At 54.5% G+C, this 13,358-nt stretch overlaps 1 protein-coding gene across 2 annotated transcripts in view; it reads left to right on the forward strand.

Moving 5' to 3' along the window:
- The window catches only part of RNF150 (ring finger protein 150), a 241,575-nt gene extending 232,705 nt beyond the window's left edge, over positions 1–8,870 (forward strand). The window contains exons 7-8 of one of the 2 annotated variants that reach the window (XR_012012714.1): positions 883–3,199; positions 6,036–8,870. Coding sequence is in view for 1 of the 2 variants with exons in the window: in XM_072788276.1 (XP_072644377.1) it covers positions 883–1,001 (119 nt within the window). In the remaining variant the exon portion in view is untranslated. Of the gene's footprint in view, positions 1–882 lie in introns of both variants that reach the window. The other variant, XM_072788276.1, reaches the window with a different exon arrangement.
- The last annotated feature ends 4,488 nt before the right edge of the window (positions 8,871–13,358 follow it).

Genomic DNA, 13,358 nt, shown 5'->3' on the forward strand with positions numbered 1-13,358 from the left:
TTTTTTAAAGAATGAAGATTTTATTTAAAAAAAAAAAAAAAAGAGAGAGTAGCTTGGGCAGCCCGGGTGGCTCAGCGGTTTAGCACTGCCTTCGGCCAACGTTGTGACCCCGGGGTCCCAAGATCAAGTCCCGCATCGGGCTCCCTGCGTGGAGCCTGCTTCTCCCTCTGCCTGTGTCTCTGCCTCTGTGTGTGTGTGTGTGTATGTGTGTGTGTGTCTCATGAATACATAAATAAAATCCTAAAAAAAAAAAAGAGTAGCTATTTTTACCGTATAGTTATCGGTCATTTATACGATACTGCTCTGTGAATTCTATTAATAGCAACCTGTGCCCATTTTTCTGGGTAGTTTTTCTTTCTGATGTGAAGGCTGTATGTTGAAAATACAGCCCCTTTGTGAAATTTGCACGAATATCACAAGTTTGATGTATGCCTTTTGATCTTATTTTTCATGTTTTTAATATTTTTTTAATTTCATGCAAACTTACCCATCTGTTCTCCTGTGAATTGCTCAGCTGTTTTCCCACGTAGAATTTCTTGCCCTGCTTTGATATATTAAGTATTTTCCTGCTTAGATATAGCCTTCTAAGATACATCTTCTTCTAGCTATATTGGTTTCTTTTCTATACTTGCTTTTTGACCTATTTAGAATTTATTTTGCACTACAGCGTGAGATGAGGATCTAATTAGGGTTTTTTTTTGTTGTTCTTTTTACAAAACAGCCAATTTCTCTAGTACCTTCTCATGGCCATCAAAGAAATGCTATTAAAGACAGGTGTAAAAAAATAAATAAAAAATACAAAACTAAAGACAGGCGTATTAAAGGACCTAGCCCCAGAGGCAGAGGCCGGCGCTCACGGTGAGCTTTGCTGTCTCCCCGCAGGCGAGCCAGAGCCGGCTGTCAGCAGCGACTCTGACATCTCGCTGATCATGGCAATGGAAGTCGGGCTGTCGGACGTGGAGCTCTCCACCGACCCAGACTGCGACGAGGCGAAATCCTGAGCCGGTGACCGTCGGAGAAGGGGCCCCGGCGGACGGAGGGAGGTGTGCCTCGAGAATGGACGGGCCCGCGGCCTGCACGACCTCCCGGGCCCGGCCATCGGGGCCGCCTTTCCCCCCGGGCCCTCGTGGGCTGGCGCCTCGGGAGCTCGCGACACGCGCACAGGGGACACGGGTCAGGCCTCTGCATCTTGCCTCCTCTATTTCCAGGTCTTGTTTCATCGTTCGGGGAATGTGGTTCGGTTTCCTTGGCGGCTTCGGGTTAGAGGCCGTGAGCCGTTTCCATGGGCCCGGCCTCCTGGGGGGTGGCACCCAGGGGCGCCCGGGCCTGGCCACCCACGGCCCAAAGCGCGGGGCTCCGGGGGGTGCCCGCCCCACTCCCGGCCGGCCCTCGGGAAGAACCCGAGCTCCTGCGGGGGCATCCTAAGCACCCTGGCTGCGGAGACCCCAGCCCGGGCGCCGACCCCGCCGCGCCTGCGGCCCACCCTGGGCACCGCAGCCCTCCGCCCCCCTTGCCAGGCCCTGCTGACAGCCCACGTGAGAAGGAAGCGTCACTGTGCCTGGAACTTCGGGTCTTGGACAGGAATGCCACACTCAGAGGTCCCCTCCGGGCCACTGGCGCTGCCGTCGCGACTGTAGGACTGTAGCCGGCACTGCAGGCCTGGCTTTAAGGCCAGAGCCACGTGTTCTTCCCCAAAGCGCGGTGTCTGTTAGCTTGGTCTCCCCCGGGCCAGAGCAGTCTTCTGTTTCCTCCACGAGTGGCCTCCGCAGGAGACGGAGGCTGCAGAGGAGACCCGGTCCTCCTTGAGCCCAGGGCCCGACACAGCGGGGCCGGGTAGCACCTAGCTGGCACCCACCGCCCACACGCGGCAGGCCGCCCGGAAGGCCTAGGTGACTCCTTAGCAGCCCCCTGCCCAGGGCTCACCGAGGACAGCGAGTGAGGAGGGACGTGCGGTTTGATGAACCATTTGATCCAGAAGTCGGCGAGGGCTTTGGCTAACCAAGCTTCTCCCGGCGGAGACAGACGGGCAGACAGGAGAGGACGCGTCAGATCAATACTGAACCCACCGGTGTTTTTAAACTACTTACGTTTTTATTCTTTTTTTGTAACTATGACGGAGATGTGCTATTTTTCCAGTGGGCGATTTTGTAACACACTTAGACTATCCCGACGCGGAGATGACTGAGGCAGCGAGTGGCTTCCCCGGACAACCACGAGGCCCCCCGTCCTCCGGAGACGGCCGTGCGGCCGCGTGGGTTGCCAAGACGGAGAGCCTTCCTCGCGGACTCACTTACGTCTTCGACGAGGCCTTGCCACCTCACTACACTAAGACTCATCCAAAGACAAGAGCTCGGTTGTGTCGTAGACCCCGCTGCCTCGGAAACACGGGGCGTACGTCAAGGGAGAGCATGTCAGACTACTGGCTGCCCCTTTCTCGGCACCTTTAACGGTTTCCTGTGGGATGCTCCCTGGGTGGGCAGCGAGGCAGAGAAAATGACCACCACCCTCGGGAATGTCACCTCCCCCTGGGATGACACTTCCTGCAATGGAACCCGGCCAGTGTGCAAAGGCGGGCGGGGAGGAGCAAGGACGTCACTGAACGGAGAAGCGGGAGTCCCGGCCGAGCCACAGGCTGGTGGGCCTCGTCGCCTCCACCTGTGAAATGAAGGAGTTAAATGAGATGGTGGCCAAGGCCCCTTCTGACCTGAGGACCGCTAGCGAGCTCTCTGCCAGGGGGAGCCATGTGCTTGCAGGTGGCCGTGCCCTCATGCCCTAGGGAGGCGGTTCCTTGACAGGCAACACGCTAATGGCCTCTGGGCCCCTGCGCTCCTGTGAGGCTGAGTGTCCAAATGCTTCAAGGTTTAAGTCCAAGTAGGAGTGGTTTTGTTTAGCCTGGTGTTAAACCCACCGTCTGTCACAGAGTTTGTGATCTCTGGACACCTTCACACCCCAGTCCTCAGTGTAGACTTCTTCATCGCAAAGTGTTGCCTTCCCTCGGTCAGCGTAGGGTTCCAGCGTGGACTCCTTCAGTCAGCAACGCCTGAAACGCACTTCGGTACTCGCGGACGTCAGGTGGAATCAGAAGGATGATTCAAGAGCAAGAGAAATACAGATTGCATCCCACACCCGGGAGGGAAAATGCCTTTGGATCGAATACTTGTCCGTTTGATGAGTGTCCCCTCTTCCTGCCAGTGACCAGGTAAAGCAGGACTTGCTTGCGTATGTACGCCGTGCTAGTGGCAACCCCTATGGGGTGAGGCCCATGCTGCGTGGATGACGAGAGGCCCCAGGTTGGCGGGGGGGGGGGGGGGGGGGGCGGAGGGCACTGAGGCCTGTGGCTTTACCCCAAGGAGGCTCTGCTGCAAAACCCCTGAGCCTTGGAGGCTCTCCATTTACCAAAGGTTTGTTTCCGGAGGATTTAACTATGGCTTTGGTAGCCTAAAAAAAAAAAAAAAAAAAAAAGTTAACAAGCATAGAAGAGTTTAAGAGAAATAAAAACCTTCTCCCATAGCCTTGTTCACCTCCTCACCCACCCCAAAGAGGAAATTCTGAGCTGGGAACCCTCTAGAAGTATATGCAGACTTCAGGCATGTTTACAGATGTGCATTTTTCCGTAGTGAGTGTCCAGACCAGCGCTATCCGATTGAAATGTAACGCAAGTCACCCACGTAAACTTTACATTTTCTGCTGGCTACGTTTTTTTTTTTTATTTTAATTTTAATTTTTATTTTAATTTTTATTTTTATTTTGGCTGTGTTTTAAAAAGGAAAAAGGAACAGTTGAAATGGATTCTAATGATATATTTAATCCTCTTGTTTCAACATGTGAAAAGTATTCATGAAATACTTCACATTCTTTTTCGTACTAAGTCCTCCAAATCCACCGTGAGTCCGCGCTCCCAGCCCGGCTCACGTTGGACCGGCTGCAGCCCCAGCCTCCTGCTCTGTCTCGACAGCTGCACGTGGCCCGTGGCTTCCAGCGCGACAGCACAGGTCCGGAGCTGCTCCGGCATTCTCACCAGATTCCCTGACCCTCTCAAAGAAAAAAAAAAAAAAGTCAAAACCTAATTACCTCCAGAGAGAACTAGACTCCACCCAAGTTGCCTAAAGAGAGGCCCAAAGATCTGTTTGTTCTGCAATGAATAGATGTTCAGGCCATTCTTTTAGAAATTTCTGCTTGACCTTTCTAACCATACACTGGTGTCCATTAGTGAGTGTTGCTGTTACGTCTCTGACCAGTTGTTATTTTAAGTCACAAAAAACCATGTTGATTCACTGCTGAGACAAAAGTATCTCCCTCACTTCCGTGACAAACGCTTGGACTGCTACGTGGCACTCGGGAGCCAAGGAGAGCTCCAGGCTGTCGTCGAGCGACCTCACCCCCGGCCGCCGCTCTCCTGCCTCTGGGCTGGCCGAGGGTCTTTGCCCAGGGCCGGTGCGCCCTTGGGATTGGAGGGCTCCGTCCGTACAGCAGGCGCCTCTCGATCTTGGGGCTGCGAGTTTGAGCCCCACGTTGGGTGCAGAGATGACTTAAAAACAACAGCTTAAGAAGAGGAAAGAAAAGGAATAGTGGCCAAGGCATCAACCGATGCTGACATCGCCTAGTCACGGTGGGAACCCTGGAGGCGGATCCCTGTCCAAAGAGGTGTCCCTGTTGTGTTGTGCTGTGTTGTCAGCACGTCCCTCGTTCTGGACGTTCACGGGTCTGGGTTGGGTTTTGTCGAAAACCACAACACCCGGTGGCTCCTGCGGTCATCCTGGCGGCCGCCACACCTTCAGAGCCAGAAATGGTGACACGTAGCCTGACATTGGTTCCTTCTCCTCCGTGAGTCTTGTTTAGGTGAACAGTCTTGCAGGAGGTAAAAAATAAATGGCATTTAGTTAGCTGCTGAATGCATCGCCCTGACTGAAAACAAAGACATCTCGTTAAATGAAGATTGTTTCAGAAAATCTGAGATACAGAGTCACGTCCTCTGTGAAGCAAGGACCCGGCCCTCGCGGTCCTGAGGCCCCTGCGGCGATTTCCAGTAGCATTTTTGTACGCTTTACCCTAGATCTCTTTCCCTCCTCTCTCTCTCTCTCTGTCTGTATCTGGCTTTCTCTGACTGTCTCTTCTTTACACCTACACACATTCTTTTCCCATCTTTAGGGACAAAAAAACCTTGGTGGCTCTGGATCTATAGACTTACCGTTGTGATTGCCGCTGTTACGGTTGTTGAGGTCTTTCTTGTTCTTACCGTGCGGCAGTGTCTATATTTGCACTTCTGATGAGGAAAACCAGTTTACTCTGAAGGCAAATCAACTTCCTCCATGATGGAGTTAGCCATGTTCTCACTTCTCCTCTCACTAATTTAATCACAGAAAATTTAATTTATAGATAGCTGTTGCCTTTTTTCCAGGCTTCCTTGCAGAAAAGTCTCCTAGGCAAATAATGGCAAAGTCACCGTTCCAGAATGCCGTCTAGATCTTTTATCTTCTACTCTGAGCATCTGTGACCTTCCTGGTTCACCCCGGGCCATCAAGGTTAGGACTTCTTAGAAAGATGTGGGGGTCGTACCATATCCGATGTCCGCTCATGCTTCCTTAACTCAGTTTCTTAGCGCAAGAACTTGCTCTTCGTAAGGGATCTAAGAGGCCACTTCTTCCTTAAGATTGGAAAAGGCACACAAAGAAACCATTCTCCTCAGGTGAGGGACACAGATTCCTTGGGCAGTGCTGAGTGTCACAGACGTGGATTTGATGATGACAGTTCATACGAGCCTGCAGGAAGTGAGAAAGAGGATGGCAGGGTATGAACATGGCTTCCCTTCCCAAATAAATGCCCATCCCCTAGGCTTAGAGCTCACCTGGCCTTTGGGGCCGGGGTGGGAGGGTGCACATGTGTGTTTGAAGGAGTTTAACAGTCATGAGGTAAACACTCATGGTTGCAAAGAAGGTTGAGAATGCCTGAAAGACAAATTAATTCTGAGAAGCTGGAATGAGTTTCTCAGCATCACTTACCTCTCCTCTTTGCCTGCTTGTCTCCCCATCTCACAGCTCCAGGCCCTTTGTAATGGGAACGGTAATTGGTAAAAACCCATAGATTGGTAGCCACACTTCCACTTGGACCCTTTTGATGACACGAAATTATCCCAAAACTAAAGAGGTGACTCCGGGTCCTAGATGTAGATCCATAGAGATCAATGGCAAAACCTGCTTGTTGTGCGAAGAACTCGGTGAGGTCGCTCACAGCTCTCTTTGCCACCCTGCGAACTATGCCTGCCTCAGTCAAGGGGCTTTTGCAGGAATCTCAGTGATCAAAGACCTTTCATCCTTGTGCTACTATTGATGGACGTTTGCAGTTCCTCCAGAGCCATTCGCTCAATGGTCACCTGGTAAATGTTTCCGGATGCTAACGATAAGGCAAGAACCTAGTCTCTGGAGAGGTCTGCGAGTCGGTACGGAGCCCGGGGGAGCTTCTGTGGAGAAGCAGCTCCACCCAGATACCCCAGGATCACCGCTTGGCAGAGAGGTCTGTGGGCCTGTCGTCCTCACTGGATTGAAGGGCTTGGAGACGCAGGGAAAACGTGGGGACCACGTGTGCTCTGTAAACCAAAGACCGATCACCATCCACATGGACACGCATTCTTCCATTGACTAGTTTCATTTTTTCCTAATATTCCCATGAATAAAAGTGCAGGTGCGTTGCCTGGTCAGATGAAACGGTGGAACTGTAGAGGGTTTATCTCTTGCAGGCTGGTGATCGACCTTACTAAATCCCACAATCTTAAAAAAAAAATGTATTGTGGCCTTAGTACCACAGCATCTTCAAAGTCTGGTGTTTAGTCTCCTTTTCCCTCAAAAAGTTTGAGGCAAAACTAGTGCTTTATCGAACTCGGAATACTGTTGTCTTTGAGAATGTGAAGATTTTTACCTCGCCAAAGAATGTTCGTGGAGGAGAGCTTCTTAATTAGGGCGTATCCGTGCTTTTGAAGAGAATACCAAACCCTTGCTCGTCGGGATGGAGACTGGAGCAGTTGAGGAAGGCTGGCCGGCCTTCCTTTGGTGGCATCCGTGGTACTAAGTGGTCACTAGGCAGTCACTGCACGGGGCAGGGTGCCCTCTGCTGGAATAACCGCCGTTATTCTTTCAGCCAAGTCATTTGACCAGGGTCCCCGTTTCCTCAACTAATTATTGGCCTGTCAACTAGTTATTGGCCTGTCCTCATACAGTTTCCCCAATAGTTGAGAACTTGGCCCACATTTATGCAAAGGGGAAGGAGTGTCACAAGCTCAGAAGCGTTGAAGAAGAGCCCCACGGAAGAGCTCACCGCCTGCAGCCCTTTCTGCAAAATGTCAAAGCGTGTTGTTGGCTGTGTTTGCAGAGAAGATGCCTCTGGCCCCAACATCGTAAGGCAGGGGCCCGAGTGTTTTGTGACTTATCTCCACTCTCTTCTTGTCAAATCACAAAGGAAGATCAATAAACAGACGTCTTTCATATGAATGTCAATGGTGTGACACACTGGTGTGTTTTGTACGTGTACATAATAACACATTTACTTCCTGCTTTCGCGTTAGTAATCCGAAATGGTTGTACCATTTTATAACTCGGAAGAGATGTAGGGGTAGGGGAGGGTTGGGGGGAGCTGGTATTTTTATAGCAGGGTGTCCCCCTTCTATTTAGAAAACTTGAAGCAATTTTGTACTTGTGAAAAAGTCACATTCCATTCATTTCCCAAAAAATAAGGGGACTTGTTCTCTAAACTATTCGTGAGCTGGGAGGATGATTATTCTAGTTTCCAGGGGAGCCTCCTGAGCAGTGTATATGTGACACCCACTTTTATAGATTGCAGACCATGACCAGCAAAAATTGCCATTTCAGTAATGTGAAAACCAAAAAAAAAAAAACTCTTTTAGCCCCTTTGTATATACCACATTGTTATTTTCACTGAAAAGAAAAAGTGCTACAAAGAATTTATCATTATAAAAATATTCAGAAATGGCACCATAAATCAACCTCTAGTTTAATTTCCCTGCTAGCAAGAAAGAAATCCGATGGATTTATGTTCCTCCCTAAACATGAATTTGTGTGCTTTTGTCTTATAACAAATGATGTCGCGGGTAGAATTTGACTTTGTTTTCTCTACGAGGTCTTTGTGGCCCGTCTGCAGGTCATACGCGGCGGTGCCATCATGCTCTTACCTGTCCCCCTCCCTAGTCAGGTCATGGGACGGCTTCCTGGATTTATTTGCCACATGACTCAAAGATCACAAAAATTATCCCTGATGGCATTTGCACGGGTAGCTTTTAATTTAGACTTTGGTTAGCTCTTAAGTGCGGAGAAATTTCGTAGTGGATTATGTAGCCTTTTTACCAAAACATCATCTTCTGTACAAAGTCACAGGTATATTTAAATGGTTGGTCAAGGAGATGTAGTTGGTTCGGGGGTTTTGTGGGGAGAAATCTCTTTCTCTTTCCTTTTTCCGCTCCACAGGCACCTACCTTACTCCTTCCAGAGCACTTTATCTCTCTCTTGAAATACACAGAAGTTTAAAAAAACAAAAAACAAAAAAAAATAACAACTGTCTTCTATTAGGAGACATGGACTTTTATTTTGCTTAATTCTATTATCTATGTGTTTGGAGAGCATAAACAGTCTGTCTCATACCGGGCTGGTGATGAAATATTAGGGACAATAGTTGGAAACACCCAACCCTACAACATGGCTATTTTTGTTATATAGAAGACTATAATGTAAATAAGTGCAGTTGTGTTCTTATGTACAGGTAAAAAAAAAAAATGCAACTATAAAGATTTGAAAAGGATTGTGAATTCCAGGAAATTTCATTGCAAAATTTTGTTTGGTTTTGTTTTTTAATAAAATGGAACCAGATGCCTGTGTCCGTGTCATCCGTATTTCCTAACCACGTTGGCTCGTCCTGGAGTTCCCAAAGCGGCGCTACGGATTTTAAAACATTGATAATTATCATTAAATCATGATTGTGTTTTAAAGACATTAAGATGAGAGATTTTAAGTTTTCTTTCTCTCAGGTGCCAGGCACCCGACCTCCTCTTAGCTCTGTTCCTCTAAGTGAAGTGATTAGAAGATTCTGAGCGGGGGCTTCTGGGGGGCCCAGCTGGTCGAGGCCCTGTCTTCAGCTCGGGTCCTGACCTCAGCGTCCTGGGATCAAGTCCCAATCGGGCTCCCTGCTCAGGGGGGAGTCTCCTCCCTGGCCCTGTCCTTCTGCTCCTACCCCTGCTTGTGTGCTCGCTCGCGCTCTCTCTCTCTCAAATAAATAAATAAAATAAAATTTGTTGAGCAAAGCAGAAGGATGGCAGCTGAATTAGCCTGAGGTGCGGTTCAGTGGGAACTGAGCATCGTTATCTGTGCATCTGGGGCAGGTTACCCTAGGTGGGCATCACCAGATGGGCTGGGTGGCAAGCTCTTTTTTATATTTACTGGTGCTTTTCTAAAGGATTTTTAAGAGCAGTTCCTTTGAAATAGCAACGGATTGCTAAGGAAATGAAAAAATATGGGAGCCCCCAGCCTGGGGAGGTAAGGAAGGGAAGGTTTAAAAAGGCGAGGCATTGGGGTGTGGGGGGGGGCGCGGCTCGGTGGGTGAAGCGTCTGCCTTCGGCACAGGTCATGACCTCGGAGTCCGAGGATCGAGCCCCGCATCGGGCTCCCTGCTCAGCTGTGAGTCTGCTTCTCCCCCTCCCTCTGCCTCTGCCTCCCCCCTGCTCCTGTGCTCTCTCTCTCTCTCTCTGTTTCTCTCAATGAATAAATAAAATCTGTTACCACCCACTCGAGATGCTGGCCCTTGGTGCCCTCTGAGCCGCGTGTGGCCTGCCCAAGATTGCGGACAGTCCCCCGAGGCACAGGCCGGTGGCCCACCGGTGCATTCAGTGCTACAGACACAGTGTTTCCCAGCCAGCGAGGGGAGAAAGATCCAGTGGGGTTTTTCTTCCTAAACATAAATCTGTGTTTTTATGGTCAAACAGAGGGTGTCCCGAACTGAATTTTCCTTTGCTTCCCCACAAGGTCTTCCCGGCCTGCTCAGGGGAGGTGGTGGGGCCGGGACCCAGGGTCTAGAAACCAGCGCTCCAGTGTCCCCGTCACTCTGTCTGCTGGACCAGGGTTCCCCAAACCGGAGGGTGTACGCTCAGGCCATACCCCGGGATCCCTTAGAAGCTGCGCCACACGGTCCCAAGGTCCACTCGGTTGCAGTAAGGCTTCGTGTAGTACAACAAAGGCTGTTAGAGACTTTCGAGAAGCCTCTTATTGGGTCACGCATTTAATTGTGTGTAATTCAGCTTTTCTTAAGCTGATTGATGACAAGCCTCTTTTCTGAAGGTCGTCATCTTCCAAACCGCACAGGACAAGACCGCCTCTGTGAAGCCTGCTGGCATCCGGGTGACAAGAGGCCGCCCAGGCCTGGTTCCCGGGCCCCCGTCACGGGCCCCGAGGGGAGCAGGCGGGGGGACAGGCCACCGGGCACCGCTCAGAGCCACCGCAGCCTGGACACGGGTCACCTGAGGCCCTGCCCTGCTCAACGTTCCCCGTGCAGGCTTCGGCCCTAAGTCCTGCGGCCTGCTCGGCCTGTGGACAACGACGTCAGACTCCGCAGCTGTGTACGACGCCAGCCTTGCCACCTGGTCCTAAGCCTGTTAACGCCTACGTTTGGAGTACGAGGCGCTGAACCACTACTTAGAAAGCACAAAAAATGGGGCACCTGGGTGGCTCGGTCTGTGGAGCCTCTCACTCTTGGTTTCGGCTCAGGTCCTTACCTCAGGGTGTGAGATCCAGCCGCAAGTCAGCAGAGTCTGCTTAAGATTCTCTCTCCCTCTCCCTCTGCTCCTCCTACTTTCTCTCTCTCCCCTAAAATAAATAAGTAAATATTTTTTTAAAAAGGAATGAAAATACGTTTCCTTCGTCCACGGGCCTCATTGCTCCGTCTCAGCCAGCGCTGGCGCCTCGTGTCCTTCCTCCGGCCGATCGGTAAGTGCCCGCTTGGCCCAGGGCCGGGGGGGCAGGTGAGCCCCGCTTACTCCCTGATGCTGGCACAGAAGGTTGGGGTGACCGAGAGAGCCTTCAAGTTCGGAGACGTTTTCAGATACTCGGTCCATCGCCCTTGGTGACCCGAGAACAGACGATGAGCCCACGTCTTGCTCTATCACGGCCACTGTGTAGTTCCCACGCTGCTGAGACTCTTCGCCCTCGGGGTGAGGATGAGGGGTGGCGGCCGAGGCCAGGCCGCTGCCCACCGTGAGCAGGTGCCCTCCGCGGACGGCCCCGCAGCACCTGCCGGAGCAGGTGCCTCCCTGGGTCTCCAGCAGCGAGCCCAGGTGCTGGGCGGCTGGGGGGAACAGGAGGCTCCCAGGCCCTCCGGCCTCACCCCTCGCTGTGGGAGCCCCCGGGAGGGCCGCGGGGTCCTGACGCCTGAACCTCAGCATCCCCCGCCTGCCTCACCTAGGGCGCCGGCCCTCTGTGTGCCCAAGGATCACTTACCCGGCGGCGGGCGGCAGCCAGAGGCCCCTCCACAGCAGGGGGCCCCTCCCGGGACTGGCCCACGCAGCACAGCTGCCCGATGCTACAGACGGAGCGAGCCCTTGCCCCGCGGCCCTTAGTCCATCCATCCCACGCCGCGAGCCGGAGCCGCTGACCCGGAGAGGCCGCCGCCCGTCGCAGCCCACGCGGCGCCTCCGCCCCACGGGGGAACCGGGCGGTCCCCGAGCCTCCCGCTGCCTCCTCTTGCTCCTTTGGTTTGGCAGGAGGACGCGGAGGGGGAAGAGGAGGGGGACATGAGGGAGGACGCGGGGGGACGCGGGGGGGGGGGACAAGGGGCGCGCAGAGGGGGACGAGGAGGGAAACGCGAAGGGGGACGCGGGAGGGGGGACGCGGAGGGGGATGAAGAGGGGAACGGGGCGTGGGGGGGACGCGGAGGGGAAAGTGGGGGGGACACAGAGGGGGACGGGGAGGGGGACGCGGGGGGGACAAGAAGGGGGACGCGAAGGAGGACGCGGGAGGGGACGCGGGGAGGCGACGCCGGAGGGGAACCCGGAGGCGGACACGGCGGGGGGACGCGGAGGGGGACGGGGGAACACGAAGGGGGACGCGGGGGGAGGGGGACTAGGAGGGGGACGCGGGGGGGACGCGGGGGGGATGGGGGACGCGGAGGGGGACTAGGAGGGCGATACGAAGGGGGATGAGGGGGGACGTGGAGGGGGGACGCGGGGGGGGACGCGGGGGACGAGGAAGGGGATGGGGGGACGCGGACGGGGACTAGGAGGGGAACGCGGGGGGGGACGTGGAGGGGGACGGAGGGGGACGGGGGGAACACGAAGGGGGACGCGCGGGGGGGACGCGGAGGGGGACTAGGAGGGGGACGCGGGGGGGGACTAGGAGGGGGACGCGGGGGGGCGGGGACGCGGAGGGGGAGGCGGGAGGGGAACGCAGAGGCTTACAGGGGGTGGGGGGGACGCGGTCGCGGGGCCACGTGACGGCCGAGCCCGGATCCCTCCCCACCCCGAGGCCCCCCACGCCGCTCCGAAGCCCCGGGAGTGGAAATCGGGATCGGGTCGCGGGCCTCCGTGTGTCGCCCAGCAGAGCCGAGCAGCCCGCAGGAGCCGCGCAGGGACGCGGGCCGGGGGTCAGGGGCGCAGAGATCCCAGGGGAGCCGGTGCTCTCCGGCTCGCGCGCTCCAAATGAGCTACTATTCTGTGCTTTCAAGACGGCTCACAGACGCCAGCCTGCCCCTGTCCCCCGCCCGTGTCCCAGCCCGTGTCCCTGCCCGTGTCCCTGACTGTGTCCCCGTGTCCCACCCATCCCTGCCCGTGTCACCACCCCTGTCTCCGCCTGTGTCCCCGCCCCTGTCCCAGCCCCGTCCCCGCCCGTGTCCCCACCCATGTCCCTGCCCCTGTCCCAGCCCCGTCCCCGCCCGTGTCCCCACCCATGTCCCCGCCCCTGTGCCTGCCCGCGTCCCTGGCCCTGTCCCCGCCGTGTCCCCGCCCGTGTCCCTGCCCGTGTCTCCACCCCTGTCCCCGCCCATGTCCCCGTCTGTGTCCCCGTCCGCACTCCAGCACTGAGACTTGCTTGACAGCCGGGCAGTGGGAGGCCTCCTGGGTCACATGGTACAGGGAGCAGGTGTCATGCAGGCCTCCCCAGCTGCAGAGCACTGAACCCCGGAGACGGGAACTTCCCTGTAAGATGAGCAGCCAAGCTCGTGGTAAAGTAGGAGAGACTCCACGCAGAGGGGAAAATGAGCGTCAGAAGTGGGGTTTGGGGACCCCCCGGGGGCGCTCAGGGGTTGGGTGTCTGCCTTGGGCCCAGGGCATGACCCCAGGGTCCCAGGATCGAGTCCCACACTTGGGGCTCCCTGCA

The sequence above is a fragment of the Canis lupus genome, chromosome 20 (assembly GCF_048164855.1).
Source record: "Canis lupus baileyi chromosome 20, mCanLup2.hap1, whole genome shotgun sequence".
In the NCBI taxonomy this organism is placed as follows: domain Eukaryota; kingdom Metazoa; phylum Chordata; class Mammalia; order Carnivora; family Canidae; genus Canis; species Canis lupus.